The sequence below is a fragment of the Paralichthys olivaceus genome, chromosome 23 (genome assembly GCF_024713975.1).
Source record: "Paralichthys olivaceus isolate ysfri-2021 chromosome 23, ASM2471397v2, whole genome shotgun sequence".
NCBI classification, from domain to species: domain Eukaryota; kingdom Metazoa; phylum Chordata; class Actinopteri; order Pleuronectiformes; family Paralichthyidae; genus Paralichthys; species Paralichthys olivaceus.
In genome coordinates, this window is record NC_091115.1 from 10,517,458 (window position 1) to 10,529,546 (window position 12,089).

Genomic DNA, 12,089 nt, shown 5'->3' on the forward strand with positions numbered 1-12,089 from the left:
AATGTGGGCGGGAGCTCCTGGTTGAATGTGACCACATGGCAGGACAGCAGGGGAGCTCATGATTAATAATTATTCACTAGCACATGACTCAAGTCTGACATAGATGTAAAGCCAATGAAACTGATTGAATATTGATTTAAAGTGTATATTGGGTGCATAGATGTGTAAATTAGATGTTTTTAGCTTTTACGGGTCAGAAACAGAAACATGGAGCTGATGATAAAATGTTCACATCTTGTTTTCTATTCTATGTTGATTCCTGTGATGCAGATTTGTGTGAGGAGTAAATAACATCTCACAGCTGACCTGTGCATGTCAGAGATGTCCCTGTGACTCTGACAGACCTCAGCAGCTGCACCATGCCCCCCAACACACACAAATACACATCAGTCCACTATTACAACACACTGTAACACAGTGAAGGACGAAGCAGGTGATTAACTGTTGAAAATATTAGAGGAAATAAAGAAAAAACACTCTGCTTACAATTTTTTACATCTTTATTCATTAAGATTACAGAATATTGTAATTATTGCTCATCATCTACCATTATCACTTGCAATATTTAAACATAGGGTTCTGTATTTCTTTATTAGACAACTTAAAACATGTTTGGGATTTTTGCCAGTTTGCACTGCATGAGGATTTACAACAATAAATACAGGAGTCGATTCTTCTTTTTCCTTCCTATACTTTTAAAGGTTGTCATATATGTATATAATAGGTCTATATACACATATGATGCTGGTGTCGTCCCCCGCCCGCCCACGTTTTTGGTCAGCTCACAACTGACAAAAACAAATAAAATTTTCATAAAATAAATGGTTTCTCCCCCTGACACACAGGCTAGGATCCTGAGGCAGCTGTTAACGAAGCAACCAAGGCCTACAAGAGAGGATGTGTACGAACATAGACATTTATACACACTCACACACCTCAGCTTTCAAGAGGTACATTTACTCTTTAACACACTCGATACAAAAAGCGGAAAAATAAGACTTAAGAACTACACGGACAGGTCACGCTTTGATAAGAGGGGGAGTCTAAACAGCACAAGGTGACAGAGAAGTGCACAAACATCTGCAGAGTAGTGTTGAGGTCATATGGGCTGTGACACAGCATCAGGAATCGTCATGTGGGCGTGCAGCAGGTTAATCTGAGAGGAGCAGGTCAGTCTACACAGCTTTACATTTAAAGGAATAGTTTGATATTTTAGGACTTAAGCATAAAAGTGGAGGTGAGGGGGAACTGCGTCTCACACCAGAATCTGTACAGATCAGTAAATCTGAAAGTTTTAATAATGCAAAAAAACAAAGTGCCACAGTTTGTTCAGCCTTCTGTGAAAACAGCTAACTGTCATTCTCACGTTTTCTGTTTCTGTACAATTTGAGCAAACAATGTATTATTAAAATGAGTTAACTTATTAGATATATAGGGGCTGGTAGACATTTGTTGTCACCATTGGCTCGCTGCTGCCCTCTATTTCCAGTCCTTATGCTAAGCTAAGATAACTAGCTGGTGCTACAAATTCAGAATACAGACGTGTGTGGTATCGATCTTCTCGACAAGATAGCAAATGAGCAGATTTCCTAAAATGTCAAACTATTCCTGTAAAATGATAATTCTCAGGTCACCAAAAAGAAAAAGATTGCATAAATTGTGTTTAAAAATGTGTACTTCATTCAACGTATTTATTTGACTGGTAAAGATTTTTGTGCCATTTTCACCTGTTCAAAAGACAAAATCAAATTTACTTCCATACACCAGAACATTTCAGCTGATAAACTGATGTGCTTAAACAATTTGAACCCATTCTGCAGTAGCAGAGCCGGCAGCGTCTCCCAGCAGGCCGGCACGGTTCAGGTGCAGTTAAGAGCCGGTGGCAGCAGGCTTCACTCGGCTGTCAGGTAAAATGACCGCCAGGATTTTCTAATTTCCTTTGTCAGGTCAACCGGGAAAGAGCTTTCGGAGGTTGACGACTGTGCGGCTGATTATAGAAAAAGGGTCTAAGCCTTTCAGGTGTGAGGAAGAAGACACTAATATATATTTTTGAGAAAAATCCCTTTACAGGCAAATGCACATCAATTTGCAGAGAAGCTTGTTGTGTTTCTTGGATGGAAAGAAAATGAATCCTGGTGGAATTCAGATTTTTAAAGATGAATCGTTTCACTGTATCAGCGAGTACCAAAGAGAAGCGTTGAGTATGGTCAGTGCAGTACATCTACACAGCACCATACATCAAATACGACCTGATTGAAGAAATCTGCGTTAGTACCGAGTGGCAGCAGCTTGCTCCACATTGCGTTTCTCTGGAAATATGTTTTGTCACAGTTTTAAAAATCAGGGTTATAAGTACATTTATTACACTTATCATTAGAACATTTAATTGCTTATCTTCATGACGTATGTTGATTTTTTTTTTTTTTTACCAAAAGTTATGATATTAGATGGCGTAGGAGAGAGAAAGATAGAAAAATTTTAAGTTTTCTATATAAATATCTAAATATACAGTATAACCCTTGTAATGATCTGACAACCTGTCATGCTTCGATTACAGTATCGTCTCTTTGTAAAGGAAAAGACAAACTGAAAAAAGGTTCAGCGCTCACTAAGCTTGAAATACTTTCCCATGACTTCAACACTGTTGACGTGTGAGCAGCTGGAGGCCGAGAGAAAAGCAGCTAATGAGATGGTTTCACTGCTCATACTTAAAAAACAAAACAAAGACGCAATAAACAATTACTACAGGCTGATCGGAAAAAGAACAAAACCGCTTAATAAAATGTGTTTAAAAACAGACAGTGAATCTCAACGAAATGATGAAACAAAACATGATATGATTGGACCCCGAGATCCCGCCTAAACCCCGCCCGATAGGTCTAACCCTGCCCTTGTAAATATTACACAAGAGAAAACAAAAACATAATTACAAGTAGAAAAGAAAGACAAAAACAACAAAAAAAGAGGACAGGAAAAAGTGTCCGTCACTAAATCTTCAAAAGGTCACCTTCATTCACACAGATTTTTTTTAATCAAGTTTTTTTTATATAGTATATATCTTTTAGCATCCATAATTTCATTTTTAATAGTTAAACAATAAAAGAGCTGGCAATGGGGAGGGGAGGATGAAGGGGTTCACGTACAACTCGACACACAAATGAGCGTCTAAAGAGAACGAGATAATGACGGTGTGACGCAGAGCGGAAGGGAAGTGAAACATCTCCCAGAAGAAGACGACGCCGGGGGAGCTAGCTAGTGGCGAATGCAGGAGCAGCTCCGCAGAGTTAATGTTATTATTATCGTCGTCAAGCGTGAATAAATAAAACGGCCGCCATAAGCACGTGGAAATCCACTCCTCTCCGCCAACCCCCTTCTTCTTCAGGCTCAGTTGGAGCTCCCCCCCCCCACGAATATAAAGCAAGTGTGTTGACTATTCTGTCCTCGTCCTCCTTCTCTCCCTCTACGAGTCTGTGCGATTCATGGAGAATTGGTATTTCCACAGTCCGACTCCCACACTGGTTTAATACCTTAAAGACACAGAGAAAGGTTTCCGTCAGATTGTGATCATTGCGGTTACATGTGTTGTACGTTGGTCATTATCCCTCGACGAGAATGTGGCCCCTCCTCTATTATGAGTCATATAAGTGAGGCGAACAGAGTTGCCTTGACAAGCAATGGACTTTTAACAGATCTTTATATACAGTTTAGGGAATGTAAAATCATTCTGAAGATTTTAATTAGACATTTTTTGAGTAGTTGAAGTGAGTTACAATAAAATACACTGGAGGTGCATTTGAGGCTCTGATCAAGTCCAAATCTGAATGAAGCAGTCAGTAAGAGATTTGGCTCAAAGACGCTTGACTGTTAATCAATGTCAAAGTCAACTCAACATAAAGCCAAAGGGGCACTCTGGGACAGTGTGTTTGTAGTTTAATTAGATCAACAGACTGGTGACGATCTCACTGACTGCGTCATGGCAATTACAGGAGTCAGAACATATTTTCTAAATTATCATAATACGTCAGATTTATCAAATCTCATTTTTGGATGTAGCTACAAAGACGTTTACATGAATAAAGCTGCCATTTAGTTACAGATTTCATGATAACAGATATCAGTTGATTCTTAGTTTCAAATGTAAATTAACAACAGCAAATGAGTCCTCAACAAGTTTGATGATTTATTGTTCCAAACTCTTCTCATTGTTTTTTTGAAACAATTTGAATGTTATATACACTCAGAACAACTGTGCTAATCTATTTTAAAGCTGTCAAGGCTGAGTGTGCTGAGGTGTTTTCATACCTATAGTAGTTTGGCTTAAAGGGTCCGTTCTTGTTCAAGCCCAGATACTTGGCCTGCTCATCGGACAGCTCTGTGAGATGGGCGTCAAATGTAGGCAGATGTAGGCTGGCCACATACTCATCTGGAGGGGGAGAGAGAGGAGGAACATGTAAACATGCAGCAGGCGTGTGTGGCAGATTAATCATTCGAATGAGAGAGGGAAGAGAGGTCACAGGGAGACTGTGAGATTCATCATCTCTCTATCTCTATCTCCTCACCATCCTTTCTTCGTCTCATCGTCTCTTTGTATTCCATCATCTTTCTTTCAGAGTGTGTGTGATGTCACCGACAGGGTGACCTACATTTAGCTGCGTGTTTGTCTGAACTATACATGTGTGACAGCCAACGTGGCGGCCAGTGCTGCACACATGCTGTGGGCTTTATGTATGCAGGACTCATTGTACTGTGAATGATTTTGCTATCCAGGCAGACGACTCTGTGCTGAACAGATGACACTGAGTGAGTCGTCTACAGAGATAAATGCAATAACCTTTAAGCTCTCTGCTCGGGCAAAAACAAACCCTCTGTAATCAGCTCCTCGCTTGGTGGCAATTTTAGAAGTAAACATGGTTATTCATCTCTCTGACCTGATCGCTGACGGTGTTTATGTTATCTAACAGAGATTAAGACTTCTACATACTACTGTTCTGTTGTTTGACAGTATTATAAGTAGTCTTTCTCACATCAAAGCAAGTTAATCTTACCCATCTTCTTGGGCAGCAGGTAAACATCCTGCTTGTAGCGTCCCTCTGGGGCATTGTACAACTCTATCAGAGCCAGAGCCTGCACAGAAACACAAACAAGTGTAACTCACAAGACATCTTAATAGGTTTTTATTTGATTCTTGTATGATTAAAAAAAAAAGCGAGTGCAAGGCAAAAGCCATGTACAAGAGTGTTACGAGGACAAAAACAAATCTACCTGTGTCGTGGCAGTGATGGAGAGCACAAAAGTGGGCACAGTGGAGCAGCTGAGGTTCAGCAGTCGACCCTGGAGAGGAAGGAAAAGTAATTCAAAGAGTAAATGAGGGAAGAACACTGCCAAGATAAGAAATGTTTGAAGTTTGAAAAATGTGAACATTGTAGGGAACATTTTAAATGTCAGTACATAATCAACAAAATATACAGGTCAAGTCATTCTTAGACATTTGAATGAAGCATTACTCCATATTATATCTTTAATTTAAAAAAAGATTGGAAAAGGTGGATATTAATCAGAAGTCTGAGAAAAGAGCTGTGTGCTCAAAATGTCTGCGTCAAATAAAAGGATTTAACAGGAGAATTTAGATGTGAGAATCTTCTCTTTTCAAAGTTTAGATAAAATCACTTAATCTTTCTTACATCTGACCAGTTCACATTTCCTCCATTTCTGTACGTTGCTGTAGAGCATCATTTTATATCAGCAGACAGTAAAGATTTTTTTCTCTCCACAATAATAAACTGCAGCTGTCTGAGACGCTGCATTGCAGAGAGACTTTGGTGGAAATCAAGTGCTGCAGAAGGTGAGGTGGTGAGATAAAACAGCAGCAGAGATGGAGACAACGATGGGCTGGCGGTCTGTCTGCCTGTCCCTGTCCGACTGCTCTCATTCTGTCACAGAGTGTAATGCACACACATGTGCAGGGGTGTGTGTGCCTGTCTTCAAAATAATACAATTTCCTCACCTTTGTTTGTGAATCATTTTCAACAAAGTTCAGTGAATTTTTATAATTAAATTTGAAAGAGTATGAGTCACCACGATAACTTGCGGTTTCAAAGACCTGCGTGTGTGTGTGGATATGTGTGTGTGTGTGTGTGTGCGCGTGTGTACCTCAGCCAGCAGCACTATCCTCTTGCCATCGGGCCAGATGACATGGTCCACCTGAGAGCGCACCCTCTCCCATGTCAGCTCCGTAGTCCGCAGGCTCGTCTACAAGGTGAGCACAACATCATCGACAATCATTTGCCTTTAACCATTTTTTCCTCATTTCCATTTGGACAAATGAACATATTTTACAGTTGGCCAACAGCTCAATACGCATTTGGTCTGAACCTCTAAAGTAAACACAAATATCAAACCAGCATTATTAAGTTTGTGTTGGCTGGTAACTGACCACATCGATCTCAGTGTTGGAGTGTCCCATGTTGCAGACAATGCAGCCGTTCTTCATGCGGTCCAGGTACTCTCTCACCACCACGTTCTTATTGCCTGATGGAGAGAAAAGGTAAAAGCAGTAAAGGTTAAAGCCATGTCTGTTAACGACAGCTGTTGGACAGAGAAGAAGAACTGTGACCATTTAATTTTTTTACTCATTATTTCTGTCAAAGGGCTGCAACACTGTAGCTTCTCACTGGGATTAAAAACTTTCCATCTGTCTACTCTTTCCAGTATTTTGTTCAATTATTTCTTATCACAGTGCTTATACATCATTAATTAAGTCTGATGATGTGATCTAGTCTGAGTCTTCCTCCTGCCTACGTAGTGCTGTTTTAAGTATCTGTGCATATTTCTAAAATTACTTATTTTCTCATTTTTGTCAAAACTACAGGGATGCTATTACACAACATCCTAATAACTCCTTTTTTGTTTGAATATGTATCTTAAGTCATATGTAAACTTGAAACATGCATATCTGACTGTAAGGTGAAGAAAAATGTAAAGATAATGTTTTAATCATTACACAAGATATTTTATAACATTTATTTGAAGGATAATTGTGGGATTTCATCATTATAGTCCTTATTATCACTTTATGTTCTTAAGATTTTTTTTTAACAATGAACTCACTATGGCTCCAATTAGCTTTCTGAAGTTTGGTACAAGCGCTCTAATCAGTTGACGGTAATGGCGTCACCAGTATGTGACCTTATTAGAGCGAATGCTTGTCCTGTTTTATTTATTTCACAGCACTTTTCTACTTTATTGGCAGATTCTTGCAGAAATACCTCATTATTCTCTTATTAATATCTTTCCTGTTCTACTGCATTTTCAGTCCAAAGCTTAAGGCCTGTCCGAAAAGACTCAACTAATTCTCAGCCCTGAATAAGTGTTCAAGACAAGAAGCTGCTGAGCTGAGAACCTATATAGTAACTTCTGCAGATGAGTGACAGCAACTAAAACTGTCCAATCCTACTAAACCAACAGTGACAGAGTAGTAGAATCCTTAATGTTTTAGATGCATATAATGAAATCAGTTATTCTCTCTAAGGTAAAAATGCCTGTGCAGCTGTTAGAAGGTGATTAGTTGATGAGATGCAGAGTTTCTTACATATTTTGAGCACAGACAAAGAGAGACCAGAACCAAACCTGTGCAGGTGATCACGATGTCCACTTGTCTGATGACTTCGTTCAGCTTCACCAGCCTGAATCCGTCCATGCTGTAGTGAGGAGAAACACAATAAAAAGCATTAGACGCGTCAACGCTGACAGTGACTCATACGAAACTCAACAAAGTGGAGTCTTACCAGGCCTGCAAGGCACAGATGGGGTCGATCTCTGTGACATAGACGATGGAGCCCATCGCTTTGAGGGCAGCACAGCAGCCTTTGCCAACCTGTGGAAAACAAGGATGAGATGTAATAATCGATAATGATAAATCAACAATCAACACTGCTAGATGTTAATTTGGTCTTTCCACCACAATGAAGAAATTCAACATAATCCAATACACAAAACACCAAAGATCAATACACATAACCTGAGGAACTCTATAGTGCATTCTATAATAGCAATGTGCTGCATTATTATACAGTGAGGCTCAAGTGTTTTCTTTTCCAGGTTTTGAAAGACAGCACCTTATACCATCCACAGCAACTCATACACAATGTAGAGGGATGTAATACATCTCTACTAATTTACCGTCCTTTCGCTTAATACAGTGTAGATGCTTTATTTTTGTTCAAACACACTTACTTTGAAAGAAAGCAAACTATTATCTTACTTCTAACCTACATCTAAATCTGTTAATGTAGTTTTAATGTGACATTTCAGCATTATGTTTCAGCCTGTATTAGTCAGCCTCACCTCTCCGTAACCACACACCACCACCTGTTTTCCCCCGAACATGACATCAGTGGTTCTCTTCAGGCTGAGGAGAGAAACACAGTTGATTTACTGGCAGCCTGACATTAATTCAGACTGTGTGGAGCAGAGAGGAGGTGGCTGTAATTGCCCTGCAACATGAAAATATAAAATACACAAGACTGTTTCCCACCCGTCTAAGATGGACTCCCTGCAGCAGTAGAGGTTGTCAAACTTCTGCTTGGTCACAGAATCGTTGACGTTCATGGCTGGGACACACAGCTTCCCTGCCTTTGACAGCTGATACAACCTACACATAAACAGATAAACAGACACATTTTTAAAAAAACATTGAAACACTGGACTTCAATATGAGTTATTTATTTTTGTTTAGTTTATACAGTTTCATTTATGAACAAGACCATGCTGTAGTTGTGTAATCACACTGTGTTGATGGAGAGGATGTACACCACTAGATGGTGCTGTTACCATATCATACTGTGAGTGTGTATGAGTGTGGGAAAATGTGCTGGCACTATCTCCTTTAAAATAATGAGAAGTGGTTTTATTCACAAAGCACAGCATTGTGACAATGAAGAGGAGACAACCAAGGACAGGAGCGTGGGTTGGTACCTGTGCACACCGGTGACGCTCTCCTCTACGATGCCCTTGATCTTCTTGAACATGTTTGGGTATTTTTTATAAATCCAATGAGTCAGGTCTCCACCATCATCCAAGATCTGACACAGAAGCAGAGATGAAGAGGGGAAGAGAAGGAGAAAAATAAAAGATACTGATGAAAATAAGACTGACGGAGCCAGCTTAAAACTGAATCTAAAACTTGTGGATAAGCTCCTTGGTTAAATAGGACACTATTTAATTCTTTCTAGTGATTCTTTCTTCAAAAGAAAAAAACAGGTCAAACAAGTCAAATTGATTCCATAAAATTATTGAAATAATTTATTTCAGTGCAGTCTTGAATGTCAAGCAAAGGTTATGGGACACAAAAACATTTTTAAACATTAATCTCCAAAGGCTCCTTCCTGTACTTCTAGCCTCAAAGGCAGGAAATAGCCATTATGTAAAATCTAGTTTCCAGGTAAAAATAGCAGGTGACTGTGCCACTGTGGGATGGAAACAAAAGGTAAGATGATTTTTGCATGCTTTAGCAGGCTTCAGTTAGAATTTAGATGTGCTACCATGTTGGGTTGCCAGCCTTCCACGTTGACACAGCGATCGATGCACCACCAGAAGTCGTCCTCTGACTCACCCTTCCATGCAAATACACTGAACCCTAAAAAAAGACAGGAAGCGTTTTATCCATGAAAGATAGAGTGAAACAGATAAATCAGGCAGGAGAAGAAGGAGTGATTATTTTTGAGAGTGAAAGACAGGGGAGATGAAAAGGGCAGGTGTCACACACAGCAACTCCCAAGAGCCTCACCTCCCTCTGCCAGGGCAGCTGCTACTTCGTTCTGGGTGGAGTAGATGTTGCAGGCTGCCCATCTGCACTGAGCGCCCAGAGCTGACAGAGTCTCCATCAGCACCTGAAGGAAGAGAGGAGAAGAGAGGGCCATGTTTACCTTTCTGTTGTAGCTGGTGAAAAGACACTGTATTCACACTGTTTAGGCTGTGAATTAGTGCGTGAGTGTGTGTATGTGTCTGTGTTTTCCATTCCCACTCACAGCAGTCTGGGCAGTGATGTGGGTGCAGCCCACCACCTTGGCACCAGCGAGGGGTTTCTCCCCCTGGGCCCGCTTCCTCAGAGCCATCAGAGCTGGCATCTCTAAAAGAAAAGAAAGAAAAAAAGAAGATACAGCAATCAGCTCGATGTCGATGGAGGGAATGCCCATCATGTAATTCTCCTGATAACCGATCGCTGAAGGAGAGGCTGATGTTAAGAGTATATTCTGTGTGTGTGTGTCTCTTAATCTGAGGCTGCCTGCATGATCTGTAAAGTAATTAGGGAATCATGTGTAATAATGTGCTGAGTTTTTACACTTGTGGTGACAGGGGACATATGGTCACCCAGCAGTGTAGAGAGCAGATACACTCACACACATGCACGTACCTCAAGCTTGTGTTACTGTATTTGTAACGTCTCTGGAAATGTTAACATTTAAATAACAACAAAACTAATGTTTATATCTGCTGCATCAAAAAGAGGAAAATGTGATTAAGTAAAATGTAAACACACAAACATGACATATATTAAACTTGACTTGAATATCACTTTGTTTTTAACACTATTTTCGACTGTGGTTTATCTGATTCACACCGCTAACCCTCATGTTTTCTCTTTGTACAATAAGCAGTGACGGGTGTTTTCCTTTACCCTGCTCAGCGATCTCGATCTCTCTGCGTCCGAAGTCAGCCTGTTTGATATTTTTGATGCAGAAGTCCCCGTTGCCCTTGGAGTTCTTCTGCTGTTTGTCCCGAGGAGATGTCTCATCGTCGGAGCTGTCCGTGTATGATGCCGCTAAAAGACAGACACATAAATGTTATCGTCAGTATGTCAGGCACACATTAAAGGTTCATTCTGTTGCAATATAAAGTTTGTTTTTCAAAGGCTATAACTAAAGATAATTTTCATCATCCATTTATGATTTTATCAATAAAATCTCTGAAAAAGCATTGCCCAAGGTGACATCTTAAAAAGGTTTTTGTCCGACTACTCGTCCAAACAGCAAAAATGTAGTTGCTATGTGCAAGAAAATAAAGCCTCATTTGAGAAATGTCAACCAGCAAATATAAAACAATTACTCAATTACCATTTTAATATACCAATTCATTTTCTGTCAAAAAAAAAATCCAAAAATCAACAAATAATTTTCGCTCTAACATTTTTATAAACACGATTTAATTTTTTTCCTCACAGGATTCTTTTATCCAGAGTTTCTAGGTTTCACAGTGCAGAATAAACACAATGTGCCTTTGGTTTCTTTATCATGAGAATGTGAGTGAAGCTTGTGCTTTTCCCAACCCACAGATTCTTCACAGCAGCGAGTTTAATTGATTATGAAGCAGTGTGAAAAACAATTTCCTCCAACAGAGCAACTGCAACCTCTTTTCAATAGAAAGAACAAATGTGATTCCAAGAGGAGTGTCAGTGCACCTGTTGAGAACAGGAGTGTCATCAGCATACATGAGTACACTGATATTAACACTGTGCACTGGTTCTGCTTGTGTAGAGCAGGTACACGATATGAACGTGCACCAGAACCACATAAAACATGGGCCTTTGACGGTGCTGCAGGTTCAGTGTGCAAGTGAAAAAGATCTAAATTGAATATAAAATAATTCTAGTGGTGTTTCTAGTGGTGTTTCACTAGTGTGTAATCATCTATCATTGTAGAAATGTCAGATTTCTTCACCCTAGAATGAGGATAGGAGAGGGTGAGGGGTATTCAGCTGCAGCATGCAACTTCAGCACTAGGTGTCACTGAATGTTACACACTGAACCTGTAAAGAACATGCTGGACTTTGCCAGGAGGGGAAAAAAATCTGGTAATAATCCGTAAATGTATCGTTTGGAAAAATCATCTTTTAAAACCTCCCATCCGTACTGACAGTGGGAGAGGGGGATAATGTGAGTTGTGGAGATCTTAGGGGTGTTGAGGGTGGATGTACTGGAACCTGCAAGGGATGCCGGGACACAGCCAAAAACAGTGTGAAGGTAAAGGAAAGAAAATCAAAACCGGGAGGTTTTCTTATGTGCTTTTCCAAACACAGAAGGGTTTTATATACCA

The 12,089-nt window shown here is 40.0% G+C and overlaps 1 protein-coding gene across 2 annotated transcripts in view; it reads right to left on the reverse strand.

The window, feature by feature from the left end:
• Positions 1-482: 482 nt before the first annotated feature.
• ahcyl2b (adenosylhomocysteinase like 2b) overlaps positions 483-12,089 on the reverse strand; it is a 39,119-nt gene continuing 27,512 nt past the window's right edge. For both annotated transcript variants that reach the window (XM_020092477.2, XM_069519690.1), the window contains exons 3-17: positions 10,676-10,819; positions 10,026-10,126; positions 9,785-9,887; positions 9,540-9,634; positions 8,974-9,080; positions 8,534-8,650; positions 8,344-8,407; positions 7,785-7,873; positions 7,627-7,697; positions 6,434-6,528; positions 6,151-6,249; positions 5,263-5,331; positions 5,046-5,124; positions 4,303-4,423; positions 483-3,527 (exon numbers count right to left, since the gene is read on the reverse strand). In XM_020092477.2, coding sequence (XP_019948036.1) covers positions 3,521-3,527; positions 4,303-4,423; positions 5,046-5,124; positions 5,263-5,331; positions 6,151-6,249; positions 6,434-6,528; positions 7,627-7,697; positions 7,785-7,873; positions 8,344-8,407; positions 8,534-8,650; positions 8,974-9,080; positions 9,540-9,634; positions 9,785-9,887; positions 10,026-10,126; positions 10,676-10,819 — 1,361 coding nt within the window. In that variant the 3' untranslated portion in view covers positions 483-3,520. The remainder of the gene's footprint in view (positions 3,528-4,302; positions 4,424-5,045; positions 5,125-5,262; positions 5,332-6,150; positions 6,250-6,433; positions 6,529-7,626; positions 7,698-7,784; positions 7,874-8,343; positions 8,408-8,533; positions 8,651-8,973; positions 9,081-9,539; positions 9,635-9,784; positions 9,888-10,025; positions 10,127-10,675; positions 10,820-12,089) is intronic.